At 50.6% G+C, this 20,790-nt stretch overlaps 1 protein-coding gene across 39 annotated transcripts in view; it reads left to right on the forward strand.

Moving 5' to 3' along the window:
* The first annotated feature begins 2,306 nt into the window (after positions 1–2,306).
* The window catches only part of neo1a (neogenin 1a), a 110,898-nt gene continuing 92,414 nt past the window's right edge, over positions 2,307–20,790 (forward strand). For 33 of the 39 annotated variants that reach the window (XM_078085710.1, XM_040201015.2, XM_078085715.1 and 30 more), the window contains exon 1: positions 2,313–3,314. In XM_078085710.1, coding sequence (XP_077941836.1) covers positions 3,224–3,314 — 91 coding nt within the window. In that variant the 5' untranslated portion in view covers positions 2,313–3,223. Of the gene's footprint in view, positions 3,315–20,790 lie in introns of all 39 variants that reach the window. The other 6 variants (XM_078085694.1, XM_078085704.1, XM_078085703.1 and 3 more) reach the window with 2 other exon arrangements.

The raw sequence follows: 20,790 nt of genomic DNA on the forward strand, positions 1-20,790 counted from the left end.
GTAATGCAAAGAAGGAAATGCTTATGCTTAAATAATATTGCATTATTATTTGGATATAAAAGTGATGCAATAGAATCCTTGAATCGGTTCTGGCTGTAGCCCCTCCCCCCCCCCCCCCAGGTCCCTAAACTAACAGCAGCAGCCGTCTTTTACCTCCGTCCGTGCAGCTTAATGATGCCCGAGAGTTGTTTTTTACTGTACATATGGTTGCTTCTTTTAAAAAGGGTTACAAATATAGAGAAACGTTGCGACTCAACAGCTGCTTTCCAGTTAATCCACGTGCTCCCTGCGCACTAATCCAACGGCCATTTACTCCACGGCCCGGTTGCCATTACTTGGTTCACGATGTGAGTATCTCTTTAATGTTGGAGATTTGAAATTTGGTATGACCTTGTTCTTTAATCTGCAAGAAATATGTTCTCACAACGCAGAGCAACAGGCCGTGGGAAAAACACACACACACACACACACACACACACACACACACACACACATGCAGTGTTAAAGAATTAGGAATTAGAAGTGAGCTCCAGCCCAGCTGTGTGCATGTACATGATATAATTGGCCCTGTGGATGTGATCTGACTTCAACAGGCAGGTCTGCGGTGGAATATACTGCTTCATTATAACGAGCAGAGGGGTTCCGTGCAATGTTCTGGCTTTGTTTCAGCGGACTGAGGATTTGTCTTGTAGGGGAACAAATGTTGGCCATTACATTCTAATGCAGGGTCATGTAAACCGAGCCACAAGCCAAAACCACGATCATCTGTCAGATAGTACTGTATGTTCTATGTGTACCATTATCTCATGGTGTCATGCATTAACGCAGCTCTACTGTGGAGAGAATTGTGTGATTTATCCAGTGCAATCTCACAATGTAACACAATTGTCAACGTTTGAAACAGGGAATGTAGAAAAGCTTATTTGCTTTTTTAATCACAATCGTTGCATAGAAAAGCTATTTTCTGAAAGAGAGGTGCAACATGTTTAGGATAGTCTTTACATTAGATACCATAAAAGCTTTGCTACACAATGCAAATGTTTTTTAAAAGGTTTTCATGATGACTTTTAAAAAAAAAGGAGAAAATATAAAACTGATTTTTTAGCTCGTCATAGGTTAGTCATTGGTCATCAGTGAAGACAAACTAAACCGGTTATGACACCACATCATATAATACGTCACACATGGACATTCTTGCTCATTGTCCAACTTATGGATCCCAGAGAATCTCACTCGCATCAACACTCATTTGCTTAAACCCTTTGAATCGATGTGTCTTTCCTCTCACGTGCAATTCGCCCGTCTGCCCCCTACTGCCCACTAGGGAGCACGGCAGTATTTCTACGCATGCCTTCTTCTCCACAGTCCTTCTTAACTGCGCTAAGTGTCCTAGAGTTTCCTTGAGATGTGTTCAGGGCCGATAACAAGGAATCCGAGTCTGCAGGAACCGGGGGGGGAAATGTTCATGATTAATACGTCGTGGATTACTTAAACCAGTGGGGGGAGCTGTTCCGTGGGTCTGAGTGTTTTATTGGGGCACGCAGTGTTTCCTAACAAGCCAGCCTTCCCCTTCCCTTCTCCCCAAAGCCTCGTCACAAGCTGGAGGAGAATACGGGCCCTTGTTTTCTTCGCCGTCGTAATGACGCTCCATTTAGCTACAAGCAAGGGGTTGTTTAAAGAAAGCCTTCCGACAAACGAAGAGCTCTCCTCTGAAAGGGGAGCGACGCAAATGTCTTTTTCACCTTGGACGATGGGTCTTTTAATCCTGTACCACAACACACGAGGATGTTTACGACCTCTGCTCCTCCATCTTCCGCTGTCCTATAGTCACACACACACAGGATTAATTTAAGAAACTTGATCTCAAACTTAAGGGACTTAATCCTACCTTCTGATTTCCAGCCACGATGTGACATCATCTTCTGGATTCAAGATACAGATGTTGACCTCTGCGTGCCTTTGGGCTTCAGCGAACTGCATGCTTGACGGGAACTTATTTTCTAATTATTTGGGCAGTGTATGAACTACTTAAGAGGTCATCTGCCATGGGTAAGGTCAGGATGTGCTATGAATCACAGGATTTTAAGAGACTGTGGTTCACTGCCGTTGAACTCTTGTGGCATGAATTAAGATCATGTTTTATTGCTTTTCATCAGGCTCTCAGTCGGTGTCCCCGTGTAGACTGTGGCTCAATTTGGGTGGAGGGTAAATCCACCTCATTTTATCCACATTCTTATTTGCACGGATCAGCTGTAGAGATACAGGATAGAGCAAAAGCAAAGTGAGTTAATCTGAGATGAATCTGAAAGTAAAACCCAGAGTTCTCACTGGGTCCCAAACTGCCCAATTGATTTACATTTACCCAAATTACACGTAGTGTAGTTGGGCCTTTATTGGGCACTTCTGCAAATACAGCAGGTACATTGGACCCCAAGTTACTATCAACTTCACCATCTATCAACGCAGTAAAAAAAGAAAAAAAGAAATTAAAGTTGGATTTGCGCAGTTTTCCGCGCACCTGCGGCGCTGAAACGAGGCGCCTTCCCCTCGGATCGAATCCCGGCCCGTGTTTTAGTCGCAGCCTCGGCGCCGGCGGACCGGAGCGGGATCCGAGCTTCCGCCCCGCTCCGCGCCCTGTTTTCCGGGGAGCCGCCGGAGATCCAGCCCTTCAACACGCTGCTCTCTTACGTCCCGGCGCCGGTGAGCAGAGAGCTGTCCGCGGCGCAGATTCCTGCTTCTGGTCGGATCGGATCCCCCCCCTCCTCCTCCTGTAACCCCCCTCCCCAGATATTTTGTTTTCCGCTCCCCGGTTTCTCGCTCCGACTGGGCGCTTTTATATCGCGCACGTCGGCGCTCAGTCGCCCGCAGCTCTTTTTCGTCCTTGTGCTGCGCCTCCCGTGGCAATGGATTGATTTCTGCGCGCGTGTGTGTGTGTGTGAGTGCGTGCGTGCGTGCGCGCGTGTGTGTGTTTTTCCCTTCTCCGACCTCTGCCTCGACCAAGTTGAGCAAACAGTCTCTCTCTCTCTCGCTTCCCAGCTATTCATGTTTCCTCCGGACAGTTTTAAAAGAACCAGACTGCGGATGTTTCTGCACATTTTAGGACTTTGAACTTTTTTTTTTTTTTCTTGCAGGATTTTAAGGAATTTTTTTTAATTTTTTTTTTTTTTTTGTTAAAGCTACTGCGGGGTTCCTGACGCCTGCAAAGATTAATTGGTGAAAAGTGATGGCCGAGCGGGGAGCTCTGTCGCTCCTCTCTCTCCTCTGTCTCACCTTCCTCCGCACGGAGACCACCGCGGCGAAGCATGTCGACAAAGGTAAACACCTCCTCCTCCTCCTCCTCCTCCTTCTTCTCCTCATCCGCTGCTTTTGTTATGTTATGCTTATGTTTTGTTTTGTGAAAGCCGCATTCTCACTGACATCGTATCCCGAGTTGGGGGAAATCAAAAATGTAAAAACAAAAAAAAAGCCCAACTGCACCGCGTCGCCGTGGAAGTCTGAGCCGAACGCGGCTCTCTGCGCTGCGTTCGGCTCCTCTTCCACCATTTCACCAACTTCAGGAGTCTCCGCTCCCCAGGACGCTCCTGGATCGGCTCCGTTTAAAGCAACACGCCCCCCCCCCCCCCCCCCCCAAACCCCGTCCTTCCTTTTGTCCTCACCGAGGCTCATTGAGACAGAGCCGCTCGTAGGCGTCTCTGTTTGTCTTTCGGGTGATTCGGAGACATACGGCGTGAAGGTGTTTTCGCAAATGTGCCTTTTTGGCTTCTGGAGATGCACAAATAAAAATGGACGAAACAAGACACGTTTGCTGTGGATGACTTGTGAGCATCTCTCAACTTGTGTCCCTCGGTGCTGAATGTGGGCCAATAATCATCAGTCCTGCACATGCACGCGTTTTGGTCATTGTTTTTTAACCCAGCTGCTGGTTGTTTCCCTGATATTTGGTGGAAAGAAAAAAAAAATCCATGTGCATGTAAAATGTCTGCATCATTCTATGGGAATGCTCCAAATCCCAAACCAGCACCATCAAGTCACATCTTTATCCCGTCTAAGCTGTCAAACGCAGCAGCATGTCCTCTGGAAAACATTTGTAAGTGTAACTGACTCTAGTGCAACATGTCCCCCTCCCACAGTCATTCTGCTCATAAGCAAAACAGTTGTGTGGGGGGGGGGGGGGGGGGAATAAATAAATAATGAAGCAGTTTATTTTGAAACGGAATGAATGCGCACAGAATGTCGGGCCTTGGAGTGACAGGCCCGGGCTGGCTGTTCTCCTGATGAAAGAGCCTCTCCTGCATGAAAAGCGCTCTGCAGTGGTGGAGGGGAGATAGAGAAGCAGAAAAAAAAAAAAAAAAAAAGAACGCCCCTCCTTTGGCTTTGCTGGATATCGGTACAAAAGGGAAGGATGGGGGTAGGGTGAAACAGCCCTGACTGTCTGGAAAGTAATAAAACCAGGAGATTAAGGGGACCAGGGAGTTCCTTTGGGAGCTTTGATTGATTCCAGAGAATCGGACTGGGACCCACACGCAGAGAGAGTCTCCAATTACTAATTGTGGGGTCCCCTTCTCTGAAAATATCAGTTTATTCAAAGCACATTTCTTTGCGGTCCTGGCTGTGGCCACAACTTATCTTTCTCAAAGTTGGCATGGCTGCAACCCTCAGAGACCCAAATGACTTTTACTATTATGACCTGTAAAAGTGTTTTTCTTTTTTTTTTTAAAAAAGGTCAAAGTTTGTCTTTGGCAGATAAGACGCTGCTGGAGTGTAAAATCCGTTTAGGCTCCGTCTTATCTCTGTAATCCTGCTGGGAGGGAATCGCTGATTTGTCTCAGCGGACAATGCAGATAACCAGTGAAATGTGTAAATATTTGTTGACCCTCTCGGCAGGGTTTCTTTTTTTTCCCTCACACACCACCTCAGATACAGACTTCTTCACGAACAACGGTGATTGAAGGCCGTTTTCTTCCCTGTGGACTCTGCTGCCTGGAACATCATTACCACTCTTTTGGGTTGTTGCGTCTGCAAAGCCCTGTTGGTTCTGAATCCCAGCGTGTGTGAAGGGGGAGGAGAAGGGAAGGATTAAATCTTAGATCTCATTCATCCTGCATCTGAAAAACCTTTTCCGTTATCACCTCCGTCACACAGTGTGTTTTCTATGCAAAGAACCCCTGAGAGGTGTCTCCTCCAACCCTCCACACGCATTCCTTGTTACAGCTCAAAATAGAATCTTTTCCACGTGTCCACATCGTGTGCCGATGAGTTGAGTGGGGGAGGAGGGGGCGTCACCTGTTGTCTCTGCCATATGGAGAATGCCGTTGATGCTGATCATTTATTTATGGGCACCGATCGCTCGTAAAGTCCTAATGGCCTCCGCCCGCCCGCCCGCGGGACTCGGTTTGTGTCCTCCCGTTGGAGGCGCTTCGGGACAACCGGAGAAATAACATCTCCATTGGCGGAGGTTAAGATGGCGGCGATTTATTAGAACGGTAGTCGATTTGCTCCTGTGCCGACTGAAGATGCCGTCTGAGAAATACTGTGGTACCAAGTCAATATTCTGCGTTCGTTCTTCCGCGTTACTGCAGGAACCACCGGTTGCTCAGATGAGTCCTTCAGGCTTCCTAACACGCTAATTCCCGTTGGTGCTCCCCTGCTATTCCATCTTCTGTTCCAACCCTTTAAGGATCAATGTGTCCTACCAACGTTCCTGCTATGATGCTGCGATATTGTCCCCTTTTGTTGTGCTAACAAATCGGTGTAGACATCCACAGGAGGAGAGCGCGTAACGGAAGCTAGAAGCTAATCGAGGTGCAGACGGCTAAACCTGTGACTCAGGCGCTACTGGATCATGTATCTGCAGGATTTACGTATCGCAGCTCACATGCGTTTGCTCCCTGATGGTAATAACAGCAAACTCTCGCGCGCCAGCTGTTTGCCCCGGAGGTGCGATGCCGGCGCCCCAGATTGAACCACCACCACCTCTTTTACCACCTCGAATTGGATCCGGCGTCTTCCTCCCGTGTGTTTGTTGATGGCTGTTCTGCGCGGCGGTTCATCGCTGTTCCTCGCGCCGGCGTATGGAAAGGCCGCTTTGGAGTCGAGAGGAGCCGAGTGGTCGTGGGACGCGTCCACGGCTCCTGCTGCCTTCCATCTAAGATGAAATTGCCTCAATCAGCGCTGCGGTGCAAAGAAACACCATTGAAGTCTGCTGCTGATGTCTCTCCAACGATACCAGCTGCTGTTTCTGGAACGCATTTCGTTGCCTTGATAGACCTTTTTTTTTTTTTTTTTAGGGCTGTATGAAGTTTCAACCACATTTAGTTATTTGTATTTTCAATTTTATTTTGTGAGCCATCGGTAAAGAAATCCAGAAATCCAGTTGGCTGCACGAGGAATCCGTTTACCTTTTGCGTCGCGATGTGAAGGGAAAACATGAATACTGCGAATTTTCCATCAACGTTTCTCTGTGTTTGCGTTTCACCTTCATAGCAGCAGCTCCCGCATGGTCCACCAAGTCCATCAATTCTACCGGGACATTTTGTCTGCGCTGCGCGTGGAAGAAAGGCCTGTTTGAAGAAAGATAAACGTACGCTTTCTGTAAATCATTTTTTCCTGGGGGAAGCCCGCCCGCTCCCTCGATGCAAGAAGAACCCCCCCCCCTTTTGATTGAATGCGGTGCGAGTGTTGTCCGGAACCACCGCCCGCCTCTCGACTTTAAAAGCCGGCCTATCCGGTGTTACGATTGGTCGTCCCACAAAGAAATCCTCTCACATCAAGCGTGCTCCTCTTTTTTACAGAAGTCCCAACTTCTTTCGGGCTCCGAGGTGTTCCCGCTGTGAGCGAAACGGTGCCAGATGCCGCACCTTTCCGATCCGGCTGCAATGCGTCTTCTTTGTGTCTGCTGGTCTTTTTCATGTCAAAAGGAAAAAAAAAGAAAAGCCAAAAAGAATATATCAATTTTGGGGAGTTTGAAAAAGGAAAAAAAAGGTACTGCTGTGAAGCCGACCATGCTGCCCCTTGTGACGAGTGCTCGGAGACTTGGGAGGGACGTGACTGGAACAATATGGTTCTCCCTTCATGTCCACACGTGCTTTTTCTTTTTCAAATTTGCAGTTGACGTTAGTGCTGTGCAGGCTGCCCTGTTCCGCCGTGACTGAATGATGCTCGGGCTTAATGGCCGCCGAGAGAGAGAGAGCCGAGTCCTCTCCGTTTCCATGGAGCCGACGCAAATGAGCAGCAGCGCCAGCGACGCATACAAAGAAGACGCTGAAATAATGTCTGCATGCCAGTGAGCGTCCAGTTACGCAAAGTTGTGTTCCGCGAGCGCAGCGGAAAGCTGTTGCCTTGGACGTCTTTTTTTTAAAATCATTGAAAAGCGTCTGATTTTGGGGCGTGAAGCCGTTCGTCGTTTCCTGTTGCGGCCGGTGGCCTCGCCGAACACTAGCGCCATGTTTTTTTTTTTTTTTCAGGCGGAGGTCACGCGAGTAGCCAGCATCAGTCCGACGCTGTAATATGTAGGTTTTGCATCACTGACTGGTGATGCTTTAAGGACAAGCGTGGCATTGTCTGGCCTTTTACCGCATCCAGCCCAAACTGCAGCAGCCAAGCCACCGCGTCTCCGTGCACGTCCCCCTTTTTTTTTTTATAGCTGCAGCGGACGGCAGGCAGGGTATTGATGTTCGATTTAAGCAGAGCGCTGCAAGCAGCACCTCCCGGCCCGGCTTCGGGGCGAAACCTTGAAGCGCTCGGGGCTTCTGCAGGGACGGCAGGACAGGGACTGCTGCACGTTGTCCCACAAACCGTCGCTACTCGGCTCGTGTCGCGGCGCAGTGGCAGTGCTTTTCGGGTTGAGCGCAGACCGATGAGTGCAAGGCTCCGTTATGCAGATATCAGAGTATTTTTTCATTTTAAAATCAAGGTCTCGTTGATCTTTCAGTGAATGCTAACCACTCGAAGTACAGGGCTGGGTTTTTGTGTTTGATCTTTTTCATTAAAGTTTGAATTGTTGTTGTCGTGGTTGAAATCCTCACAGTCGAACCTTTTTTATATTCCTACGCCGGCGCAGAGCGTGCTTTTGTGGATGGTTTTAAAAAAACGATATGAGATGTTTCCGTATTGACAAAGACATTTCCTCCCGAGGCGTTATCTCCCAATGGCATCTCGTACCGGTTCCATAAACCTGTAAGAATGACAAACAACTGTAATCTTCACACGGTTGTTTAGAGACTTCAGAGACGGAAGCACGAATGCAGAAATCATTCAACACTTAAAGTGTAATGACTCAAAACAGGAAGCAGCAGCACTTTAGGAAGACAAACGTGTAGCTTTTCATATTATGAGTGTAAACAAAAAGACCCAATAGAGCTAGTTGACAGCACATTTTCAGATCGTTCCCTTTTTTGATTTTTGCAAACCCAATAATTCAGTGTCTCTTCTGAGAGATGAATATCTGACTGTGAGGTGGCTGCGTTCGTTCTTGGCAGCTGACTGATTAATAACCTTCATTTGGTCGAACATCCTGCAGCTCTCAAGTCTTCCGGGAGGACGTCCAGGCTGTGGGGATTCAACACGGGGAAGTCTCCTTCTCGAGTAGCCTGCGCCTCAAGGACAATGCTCACTACCGAGAACACGGTTTGGGTTCATGCAAATGGTCTATCACACCCAGTGGATCCTTGGTATCCCTGTGGGCTTGTTCTCATGGAACCTTCGACCTCTTCTACCACGGCCCCAGACGTCCTGGTGTGAATGATGGGAACTAATTCAAAGGGGCGAATGAACTTGTGTCGTCGCCTTAAACCTGGAACGTTTGACTCGTCGTATTGTTGGAGTTCACCCGTACGAGATCTTCCACTCGCTCACAAAGTATCAGTCACCTACGAACACACGGAGCCTCTCAGCCTTCGTTCAGTCAAAGGAACTTTTCATGTGCTGAAGGGAGGTGTGTGTGTGTGCGTGCGTGTGAGTCTGTCACAGAGGGGGGATTGTGAGCCCGGCTCAATTGAGCTGGCTGCCACCATCTTGTGCCCGGCCTGTGGCTCTTGGCCGCCCTTGGACATGATGGTGTGTGTGTGTGTGTGTGCGTTTGAGTGGGTATTTCTGGAGGCGTGTGCCGCCCATCTGGGCTTGAACAGCTGTTTTATCAACACGGTTCGGAGAATTTTCCGACTTGAAATCCTTTTCCGGCATTTAGGGGAAGATGGTGTTTACTGGCCTCGTCCTACTGGGGAGGGATTCTTTTTAGCAGCTACCTAGCAAACCCGGCGTCATGTAATTCGGCATTAATGCGATTTCACACACGTGTTGAGGGTGGGTGTCGTGCGTTGACTGCCTCGCCATCATTGTGGAGGCCTTTATGTTGTTAAAGACAAAAGTGTAACTCTTAACGCCACAGCAGCTCGGTGCTTGTTTGCTTGTCCCAGAAACACAGGAAAAGAACTTACAAGATTCGCATTAAAACCTGATGGTTTTTCAGTGGACAATATTTACCTGCCAGGCGGCAGATTCAATGACATGATTTGTAATTGTGGAACCCGTTTGAATAGAAAATGTACTGGTGCCAAAACGATCCAGTCTCGAGTTTCTGTATTTTTGTGTTTTGTCCAATTTTCGTCGTGGAAATCCATTGAAACCACTCAACTGTGCGTCGGGGGCCTCGGCCAGAAAAGAAGGTGTCGCGTTTTTTGCTTTTTTTCGTCCCGCTCAGTACTTTTCCACGGCTCTGTCCCGGCGCTCGTTCTGGATTGTTGAGTCTAAAAAGTCTAAACAGTTTGGAGTGGAGGCCGCTTGAGGCTCCCCCCGTCGCACCAACGGGGGGGGGAGGGGGGGTCCCGCTTCCTCTCGGAGCCCCTGCGGCCCACCTCCCCGGGGTTTCATGTGGATCTCACCTGCGGCCACTGTGACCCCCCCCCACCCCCCCAACCCCCCCTCATCTGCAGGTTTCTAGCTGGTGTCCCCGGCTGCTAAATCGGAGCTGAAACGATTCTTTGAGAAAAAAAAAAAAAAGAGTTTGCCGTTCGATAGAGGCTCCTTTGTGCCGCCGTGAGCCGCCCCCCCCCCTCCCCGGCTCCACCGACCGGCAGCGACTTCTGAACCATGTTATTGGAGCCAGTAGCTCCTCCACTCTGAGCTCATCTCAAACTAACGGAGGGCAGGAGAGGCGGCCCAAATTACCGCTGTGAGGCTTTTTAATACATCGCCGTGATGTAATGGAATCGGCCGTCTCTTCTGCTTCCTTGGTCCCTCAGTAGCACTTACTTGGAAGAACTTTTCTATAAGTATTACACGACTACAGAACACGCTAATTGCTCCTTGAAATTTCATTTGGTGTACAACGGCGTTCAATACGCTCTGCTTTGAGGTGGTCGTGAGGCCCCGTGTGGACGATAGTGACTGTAGTAATAAAATGAGACTCCTTTTTCTAGTGTGGTTTTTGGCCTTTTTGAGGAACATCAAAACGCCGTTTTTTTTATTTTTATTTTTATGGAGTCTGACAAAAGACGTCGGCTGAGATGTGAATCTTTCCCAGATTGCGAGTCTGCTGACAGGATAACACGGTGCAGCCAAAGATTGCACAATTGTCACATTGCGGCGTCACGCCTCGTAGCGTTTCTCTTATTTGCGCCGCTGAAGACATTCTCGGGGTGACTACGCGGCGGCGGAGGATAATCGTGTCACTTTTTTCTTTTGGCACTGCGACAAAATGATGCAAACAGTCGAGCCGAGTTTCTGTCTCTGCTGGATGAAGCCGGCGAAGAACCTGAGAGCAGCAGGATCTGGGACGACGACAGAGTCTCTTGAGCTGTGTCTAAATACAGATGCGACCTTCCTCCCTCTGATCTGGAGGCGGCGGAGGAGGAGGAGCTTGGTGAGGAGAAGGAGGAGCTTGGTGAGGAGGAGGAGCTTGAGGAGGAGCTTGGTGATGAGGAGGAGGGGCTTGGTGAGGAGGAGGAGGAGCTTGGTGAGGAGCTGGAGGAGGAACTTGAGGAGGAGGAGGGGCTTGATGAGGAGGAGGAAGAACTGGAGGAGGAGCTTGGTGAGGAGGAGCTTGGTGAGGATGGGGAGGAGCTTGGTGAAGAGGAGGGGCTTGGTGAGGAGGATAAGCAGGGGAAGGCATGCCGTAGGTTCCTGGAGGTGAGGGTGTATATTTTTATGCCCCATCCATCTTCGCGCGTACACAACAGCCAGTGACGGAAAGCAGCTGTGTGAATTCCCTCCGATTCCTTAACCGCTGTCCCTTAAACCCGCCCCCTCCCCTCCTTTACATCTCCGCCTGTGACAGGTCGCTCCGTCACACCACCAGCACGGCTGCAGGATGGATGGCGGGGCAGGCAGGGAGCACCTGCGGAGGCAGCATTCCTTCACAGGACCTCGGGACACAGATGTCATATGAGACGGGAGGGACGTGTTTGTGGCGGGGTGGGGGTTGCGGTTGGGCCGGGCCAACGGCAGGGGTTTTGGCATGGTGGGGGGCAGTAATGGGCTGAGATAGCGAGCCAGCTGCTGCCGACAGACTCTTAATGAGGTGTCCCGTCAAGAACACAGGGAGATGAACATTAATGACTACAGCTACACTTGTCCCTTCATTCATTCCCAATATGTCTCCTTGTGCGTGTGATGGATACGGAGGAGCGTGGTTGTGCGTGTGTGGACACACAGTAATTGGAGGTTTTCTTCCAAGCCGGATTTTAAGAGGGACTTAAAAAAAATAAAATAAAAAAAATTGTAATAGTTTTTGCAAAAAGTACAATTATTTTGACTGCTTTTTCCATTATTATTATTATTATTATTATTATTTGATTGTTGATTACTCGTTAGGTCCGGAACGTTAGGATTACCCAGAGCGCTAGATTCGTAAGTTACATTCAATTTATTATTATTTGAAAGCAAAGAAAAGCAGCAAATCGTCCGGTAGTTCCAGCTTTCTTTTCTTCTGCATTGTCTTTTTTTTTTTCTTTCTTTTTGCTCGGTAAATTGGCTTAAATGCTTAATTGATTATCATAATTGTTGTTGTCAAAATGTTGTCAGGAAGCCATCGAGCCAAGTGGGGGAAGGAAAAGACCGTGAGCGAGTTGACAGGTGGTGTGGATGCACGGTTGCTATAATCAGATAGCGTGGATGGAGATAATTAAGTAAACGCATACATTAGCTCTATGAGCGCAAACAGCCAGTAAGTGATCACGTGTGCAGCATGATCCCAGATTCAGCACAAGTATTATTTCCCTAAATTAAACGTGACATTCTGCTGAGCTATGTAATAACAGCGTTATTGAGAGAATGTATGCACGTTTCTCTCGAGAAGGACAGCGAGCTCTTATTTATTTTTTGCCCAAATTACCAGTTTGGGAAAAGCCAAAAACACTCTTACTGCTTTCAAACTTCATTTACCTGCAGGGTCTAAATTAGTCCTGAGTGCATAAGCATGTCATTCAAGCTTTCAGGACACCTGCTGAACAAACTCACTCAAAGAACACTCACGCACACACACACACACACACACACACACACTCACACACATGGCAGGATTCTCCAACATGTCCTGCAGTCTGTTTATGCCATATGCCGTGTAATATTGTAGTGAGGTGTAGCAAGTCTAAATGAAAATCCACCCGACATGATCTAATTAAGCAGGTGTGAAAGCAGCTTAATTCAAGTCTTTTTCTGGCACTCGTCGCCGGTCCGCGTTCAGCCCCCGAAAGACGCCAACGCCTCCCTTTTCCAAGCCGGGGACGCACACTTCCATTCCTGCTCTGCACAACATGCCAGAAGTGTTCTCCAGTTATAAAGGGTGGTGGTTTTATTAGCCACTGCCGGCCCTGCGGGGGGCTTTTCGTCACCGACTGACAGGGGGAAGGGGGGGGGCTTAATAATGAAGCTCTCCAAGCCACTGGGCCCTGAATCGGTGGAGCCCATCTTCCCCTCCCTTTGTCCCTCTCCCGATTCCCCCCCCACCCCCCCCCCCCCCCACGGTGCCACCGCATTCCCAGCCTGGCGGGGCAGTGTCTCTGGGCCAGGGCCGTGTCACGCACCCCTTTCGGGGCCCCCAGCGACCGTGGTGTGGTGGTGGTGGTGGGGGGGGGGGGGGGGGGTTCAGGGGTTCAAGTGCTCCCCGCCGATGCGTGGGATGCCTGGCGACGGCGGCGACGTCGTTAATTCATTTCTAATGAGGACTGAATTGGCTGACACCGCAAAAGCTCGCCTCTGGGCGGCGTCCCGCGATTGCCGCCCCCCTTTCCCCCCAGTTTGCCCCCCCCCCCCCCCCCGTTCTCCCCCACCCACACGGACTTCAAAGAAGAGGCGAGGATAGCCCCCCCCCCCCCTCCCTCGGCACGACGGCGGCGGAGCGCTCGGGGAACATTCCTCGCGTGCTAGACGGAGGTGGAGTGTGGACTTTATGGGCTGCGCTCCCGCGAGTCCCGCACATACCTGTGGTTCATGTGCGCGCTGTGGAAGGTTAACCGCGTTAACCCTTTCTCGCCAGAAACACCGCTGGAGGTGCTGGAGATGCGAAGGCCTCTTTCCCTATTTTTATTATTATTATTATTATATTCAACACAAATATTCCAGTTGTTTTGCTCCCGTAACGTCCTGCGCTCGTGGGTCTCGTCTGATCTAGTGGGACGTTGACTTGTTTTTAAGGGGAAGACTCATTTTTTTGTTTGAGAGTCTGATTATAAAAGACTCTATATTATTTCTGGGCATTTAATAATGAGATGGACTTGGTTTAGCGCATGCAACATTTCTACTTCTAGCACCGCAAGGAGGACATGACTTCCAGTTTTTGCTGTTGAGCAAAAATTAACTCATAATCTCATAAACAGACGGTCATTTTTTTTTTTAGTTCTTCCTCTCAGGGTTGATTTAAATACACACAAAACCTGTGAATGCAACAGCGTGGAGGTGTCCTCCACCTCGATGTAGCGTGGCCGGCTGGCCGGTAGTCCCTGTTGACCCACGTTAGAACATTCCACCGGGCCGCTCCTCTGTTGGCATAAGGTGGCAAAAAAGGATTCCTGCCTTTTTCAAAGATTCTCAATTAAAGCTCAAAGCCCGTGCGTGTTTTTGTTCACGCAGCAGTCTGCATGGCCGAGCTTTTCCTGAGGGGAAACGATTGTGTGAAATGCAGGAAGCCACTAGGAAGCCAGGGACTCGTGTCTCCCTCCGCTGAGTAAATAACGTCTGCCCTCTACCCCCTCCCCACTTTCCAATGAGCCGAGCTCCTGTAACAATACTGGCAGGAAATGAACGGTACTCTCACAGGAGCGCGCAGGATGCTCATTGTGCTCCTAATTGACCAAACTGCGTTGGGTGATGAAAGCCGACTTTTGCCATTTTTTTGTAATGTTACCTTTGAAAATAACTCAAAGGTAACATTACTGCAGGTGTGGTCGCCCCTCGCCACCTCCCACCCCCCCCCCCCCAAAACCCCAATCTGCTAATGAGGTGTGATATAACATGTTTTGGGCCGCGTCCTGACTGACCCAGTTTGTGTGAAAGTGGAGCGGCTCCTTCTGAATCCTAACAGCGGCCCAGAGGAGCAGGTCCCCGTAGTCGTAGAGGCGCTTCGCCGATCCGTCAGCAGTCCTCGTCCCCTTCCGCTCGCCCCTCGCCGCCGTCCTCGTTTTTCGGCCCTCGGCCAGACAGCGGCGCGTCAGTTGTCACCTGAGAAGCCCCCCCCCCACTCCCCCCAGCGAAAGCTGTTTCGCCCTTGAGCGCAGCGCGTTAAGCGTATTTGAGCTGACCTGGCGTTCAGAGAAGATTGGTAATGTTGTCGGGATTGAGGTTACTCCTTCCAATCCGGCTGCTGATTAGAAGAGGAGAGGAGAAAACAAAATCCAGGTTTTCAGTGACGCAATCTTGCAGATTTTCTCTCCATTATCTTTCTCTTCCATGAGCATCTGCTGAGCTTTAAGGTAATGCGCGCCACTTAGACACCAAGAACCCAACGAGGGCGGTTTCTGCTTTAATTGTTGGGTAAGGGATCAGTGGTTATCCGGCCCACATTTTCTGCTTAGTGTAATTTGATATTTGGTTTAACCCCTAAGCAGTTTAGCGTTGAGGATTTCCCCCAGATTAATCAGGGCGAGCTGACCGCTCTCAGAATCACAATAGGCTTTATTGGCCGCGGATGCTACATGCATGACCCTTGACTCCGGTTCCCACTTTGTTCTAAACAATAAATAATCAACAAGAAAAAAATCAGATCCAAAAACATAAAGAAGTATAACTGGTGTATAGACGTTTAGGACTCTGTGTCACCACAAATGTCCACTTTGCTTGGGATTTACCAGCATGTGAAAAGGAAATGAGACCAGCGGCGACCTCGTCATCTCCTGTGAATTGATTTTGGGCGCTTGCGCGTCGAGAGGCGGGGTGGTCGCTCGCCGTCCTCCCTTTTTTTTTTTTTTGTTCGTTGGCCCGTTTAGCCCCCCAGCGATGTGCGCTGCACACCTAGCTCCCCCAGCAGGGTCCCTGCAGACTCCCCAGCCACCAGCGACTCATACAGGCGGCGTTAAGTGATTTAGCATCTGTTTTTTATGGCGCCCCAGTGAGCCACAACTGTCCCCCCCCCCCTCTCCTCCTCGCCATCACTGTCTGAGCCTGTGGCGTCAAAGGCCCGCTTTTGAATTTCAATCAGCCCACTGGATGCATTGTGTTTATTTGAGCGGGGGATGGGTTGGATGGGGTGTTGGTGGTAGTTACTGGTTGTGTGTGTGTGTGTGTGTGTGTGTGTGTGTCAGATATCCGTTCACTGGAGGCCACCTCGCCGCGTTCTCAGGGGGGGCACGAGGCTTTAACTCGCGCCCGCGGGGCGAACCCGGCCCTCCGCTCTTCACACGTCGCGGTCCTCCTCACAACGAGGACACAGGCAGTACAATCAATAAGCCCCACTGCCCCCCCCCCCCCCCCTCCCTCCCCCGCTCTCCCCCCTCAGACTCCTCCTCCGGTCAGCCGCTCCCTGCTTTTCCATTTTTCAACCCCCGCGGTTTGATGTCGGCTTCATCATTCCCTGTCGACCACCCCACCCCACCCTCCCGACACCTCGACGTGTGTTATTGCATTAGATTCGTCGTTGTCTGGCTCCTCCCCCGCGGGTATCGGGTCAAAGGGCGTCTCGTTTTGGTGGACCTGGACGCCCCAGACGCTCGTTTGAAGCATCTTTAGGACATTTGTTGTTTCCCAGCGCGTCGCACTGAAACATTGTTTGAGAAATTAGATTTCTTGAATACACTCGGTGTGGAAATACGTGTTTCTTATTCTTCTCACAGCAACTGTATCTCGCCGTATCTCACCGAGGTGTTGAGTGCGAAGATCGATCATAAACTGGAGAGTTACTCGCGCTCCGGAGTCAAAGCTTTATCTGCAAGATTAACAACGAAGCTCAAATCCCATTCGATCGTATTCCGTCGACATCATCAGCTAACGAGTGAAATGATCCTTTTCTGAGGCTCTTTTGGTGCAACCTGTTGTGCGCGGATAACCGCTGGTAAAGACGCTTCCAGTATTTGACAAAAGAAGCCACCGCAGCGAGGTGGCGTGAGGCTGGGAGACAACGGGGAGGAGCCGGAGAGAGCATCTGTCGCCGCGGGTTACACACGCGCCACATCCTCGGCGGCCACATTAGATCTCTTTCTCCGTACACCAAACCGTCATTAATAATGGACACCGCTCCACCGCTCCCCCCCCTTCCCCACTTCCCCCTCCCCTGCAACCCACTTCGGCTGCGAGCCCGCTAGCCGGGAGCCGTGGCAGGTGTGCATACATCATCGCGGCGGTGGACACACACCCGCCGGCGGCCCAAACAGTCGTCACCAGACGGACGCTTCCACGGGAGGGGGTGGGGGGGGTTGATCAGGTCGCACAAACCACTAAGTGTGGGCCGCGAGAGGTCATTTACAGTAAATCAAAAGTTTTTTTTAATTTTCAATTTTTAAAAGTTTGAAATGGATATAAAAATATTTTATGATGCGGCACATTAGTTATGTGACACATTTACTTGATGAAGCACAAACAATTTAAACGGACAGATTAATAAAACAATAACGCTCGAAACGGCTGCTCTTGTCCGCCTGCCGTTGATCAACAAACGCGGCGCCCTCTTGTAGTATTAAAGTCAATATACCGCATTTTCCGCACTCCAGGGCGCACTTACAAGGCTTTAATTTCCTCAAAAAACGAGTGCCTTTATATATATATATATGGATCAATTGGTTAATCGGTTGATCCATACTGGTTGTACACGGCGCTCAAGGCGCTTTTGCTCGCGGATGTTTGATTCTGGTTGAATTCTTCAGGTCATTTAATCATTCAGTTTTGATCAGAGTTGTGATTAAAGGTTTGGGTGGGCCGCCAAAGATTTTCACATTTCAAATTGGGCCGCGGCATTCTTGAGTTTTGGGAACCAGACGATGACAAATAAATGCTTCACGCACATCCACAAGGGAGCAGAGTTCCGGCGTTCCTCCTGCACGGCGCTTTTATTAAGATCATCCCTTTCGCTCTTTCAGCGTTGCATCCGTCGTGCGACAATGCTTCCTAAACGCGAGCACCTCGGGGCTCAAGCCTTCCTTTAAAGTTCTCCACGTCTTTAGTTCATCACGTAGAAAAAAAAGCCCTTCGCCTCAACGCCGAGAAAATCGACTCAAACGGGAAAAACCCAGCGCGTGACCGGCACACGGCGGTGCCCGTTCTGAGACTCCAGAGCACTTTGTTTGTCCTCTCCACTGATCCGATTTGATTTGCTAAGCGCCCACTTGTGTTCCTGCAGAAAAGATGATCGTCCATCAGCCTCTCTTTATGCGGAGGGACGTGTGAGCAGTAAAGTAAATCAGGAAGGAACAACGTTGTGGAGCAGATTTCTAAACCTCACCAGCGCTGAGCAACGTAATCTGCTTTAAGATTCTGTTTATGGAAAACATGAACGCCCGGGGGGGGGGGGGGGCGTAGTCTGATTTGTGCCGCCGCCGCGGATCACGCGCGTAGGCTGATGACGGATCGCGTCCCCGCAAATACAGCGCGTGCGACATCGCTTCAGTCGGGGGGTCTCGCCCTCTGCTGACCGTTCGATCAAAGCTCACGTGAGCAGTTCACCGTCGCTACTGAATAACGGGTGGCCTTTTTTTTCTTCTTCTTATTTTAATGAGGTTTACAGCCCAATGAGTGGAGGGCCGAGCCTCCGTGTGGCCCCCGATGTGTCCGACGCTGAAGTGAGTCAACACAAAGCAGAGGGATGCTGGGAGCATCGGAATTGTGTTTTCCCTCAAGGGAGCGGCCTCCCCTCCCCACCCGAGGCCATCCGTCTTCCTGTCATCCCATTGATCCCCTACATCGCTCATTAATATTGGGGGGGGGGCGTTGAGGCCAGCGTTGTTTGAGCAGGTGACTCGCTCGCATCCCGGTTCGGAGGGAAGAGCCGGCTCTCATGAAAAGCTCCGTTGCGATGGCGGAGCGTCGATAAGCCGCGGGGAGGTGCGAGGAGATGTTTTGACCTTGTGCACACGGATGACAAACCCCTCCGAAGAGGAGAGTACATAGAAACACGGGAGTTTTTTTTTTTTTTTAATCTCCCTGCATCAAGTGGCCTCGCTGAGCTCAAAGCAGCTTAAAGTCACTCTGGAGAATGTCAGCCTGCTATCGGGCGGCGGACACTCTCCCTCTGCGGCTGGCTCGCTGAACGGGGGGGGGCGGAGGGGGGAGGGCGGGGGAGGGGGGGCTTCAGAGGCATGTTAAATTGTTTAGACGGCTGAAAATTAAAATAGTCTAAAATCCACTTAAGCTACATGAGCGTTTTCTTTTCTTTGCCCCCCCCCCCCCCCCCCCCCCCCCTCTCTCGGATGCTGTATTGTGATTTCGAGCTTCATTTACATGCATATTGAATCCGTTGTGCGCCATATGCTCCCCGGCGTTGTCATGGGATACGGGGCCGACCCGTCGTTTCCTTTTTTCCTTTCTTTTTGGAGGCAGCTGAGCACATTTTGTTTGTTTTTAAGCGATGAGATAAGGAGATGTCCCTCCTCCCCGGCGGGTAAATGCTGGATGAAGCCGCGATGCTGAACGTTTGTCCGCTGCTCCGCATCAGCTTGACGTTGTGCGAGCCGCCAACAGGTCCCTCCCCTCGGTGGTCACGTGGCGCCGGTGCATGTGATGTTTAATCACAGCGATGAGTGGTCTCTGAGGAACAAAAGATCTCTGGCAAAATGAGCAACCGATGCTGCCGCAGTGTCCTTTTCCACCCCGATCTCCGTCCCTCTAAGCGAGACGTGGAAAGGACCCCCGTTTTGATGGGCAGCGAGGCGTCGTTGGAGACGCCACCCGAGGCTCTGGCACTCTTATTAAGGGACTCCCGCGAGGTAATTTACAGCAAAAGGGCCCCAAAACACACTTATTTCTTTAACCCGGGAAGGTCCGGCGAAGATCTGTCCATTCAGTCCCTCCTGAACTTGTTAGTAAATCAGCGGCATTGTGTGGTGCTGGAGAAATGGCCCATTAATAAGCACTATGCCCAGTGAAGTGGCACAGGAAGCACAGGGGTCAGGCCCGCCCTCCCATCATTATACCTCATCCACTTCCTAGTAAAAGGCCCCTAGCCACTCAGCCACAGGTCGCCATGGAGACGGGGGGCGGGGGAAGGGGGGGGGGGGGGGGGTGTCCTGGAGCAGGAGAGCGGTCGCAGACGAGCATTAGGCGCTCGCCCCCGTGGTAATTAATGACCCCCCGTCCCGCTGGCCCAAAATAGGAAAAACGGACTCGGAGCGAATGTCACGGCGGCGGGAGAGAAGAAGAGAAGGGGGAGCCGGGCGGGGGCGGGGGGGGGGGGGGGGGGGGCGTTGTTATGGTTGGGGAAAAATGGTGACGGGAAAAGATTTAACGTTGTTACACCCGGGGGGGGGGGGGAGGAAGATTGATGTGAAAGTGATTTATGGTCCCCGAGGGCGGGAGGGAATAGTGTGTTTTTCATTTGCATAAGCATCCGTCGGCACGCAAGTCCGTCTCCTGTTATTCAAGGACAAACGACTTCCAAAGCCCGCTCTCTTTTTTTTTTTTTTTGTTTGGCGTTCCCTTCATGGTAATTCGCCACCTTTTTTTTTGGTCCGGCGTCTACCTTGGGCGATGACATCACTCTTTAACGGCCACGTTGGTGAGACGTGGCGGGCGAAGGGGCTGCGACGGCCCTCGGGACAGAATTGTATTAATTGGGAGGTGAAGCGGCGCTCGCTGCTCGCTGGCGCTTCTAGTGAAACTTTATTTCAGGCCCTTTTCTGCTCTCATTGTGGTCACTAATGGCTTTGGCGGGGGCTTTAATTCAGACGGGATGGAGGACAATCAGGTTGACAGGTACGCTGGTTGCTGCCAGATGGCTTTCGTGACGTCTCCCTGGTCACTCTTATTGTTTCACACTCGCAGCCCAGTATCACTTTTTGGTAGATATTGAACCAATGAAATGGTTCGACCGCGTTAGGAAGCTGCTTTGTCTCATTGTTTGCGGGGAAACTTAAGCAGTTCTCTTGCGTTGGTGAAATCCTCGCGCTCTCTTTTCCACGTCCGTTTCGCTTTGCACCCGCGAGCGGCGCCTTTGACTCTTTCCGTTTGGGAGGAACGAGGCGATCGAACACACGCTGTGCAGCAGTGTTTTTTCTTCGTTCCAGATTCCACAACGAGCACTCGAGTCGGATTCACTCATTCGCCTCCCGGGTTCCTCGCCGCCATCCGGCAGGTTACCGTGAGCGACGCACGAGGTGCTGGTCGTTATTCCAGACGGCCCTGCTGAGGGATGCGCTATTCCCTCCCGTCATGGCGGCG

The sequence above is a fragment of the Gasterosteus aculeatus genome, chromosome 12 (assembly GCF_964276395.1).
Source record: "Gasterosteus aculeatus chromosome 12, fGasAcu3.hap1.1, whole genome shotgun sequence".
Classification (NCBI taxonomy): domain Eukaryota; kingdom Metazoa; phylum Chordata; class Actinopteri; order Perciformes; family Gasterosteidae; genus Gasterosteus; species Gasterosteus aculeatus.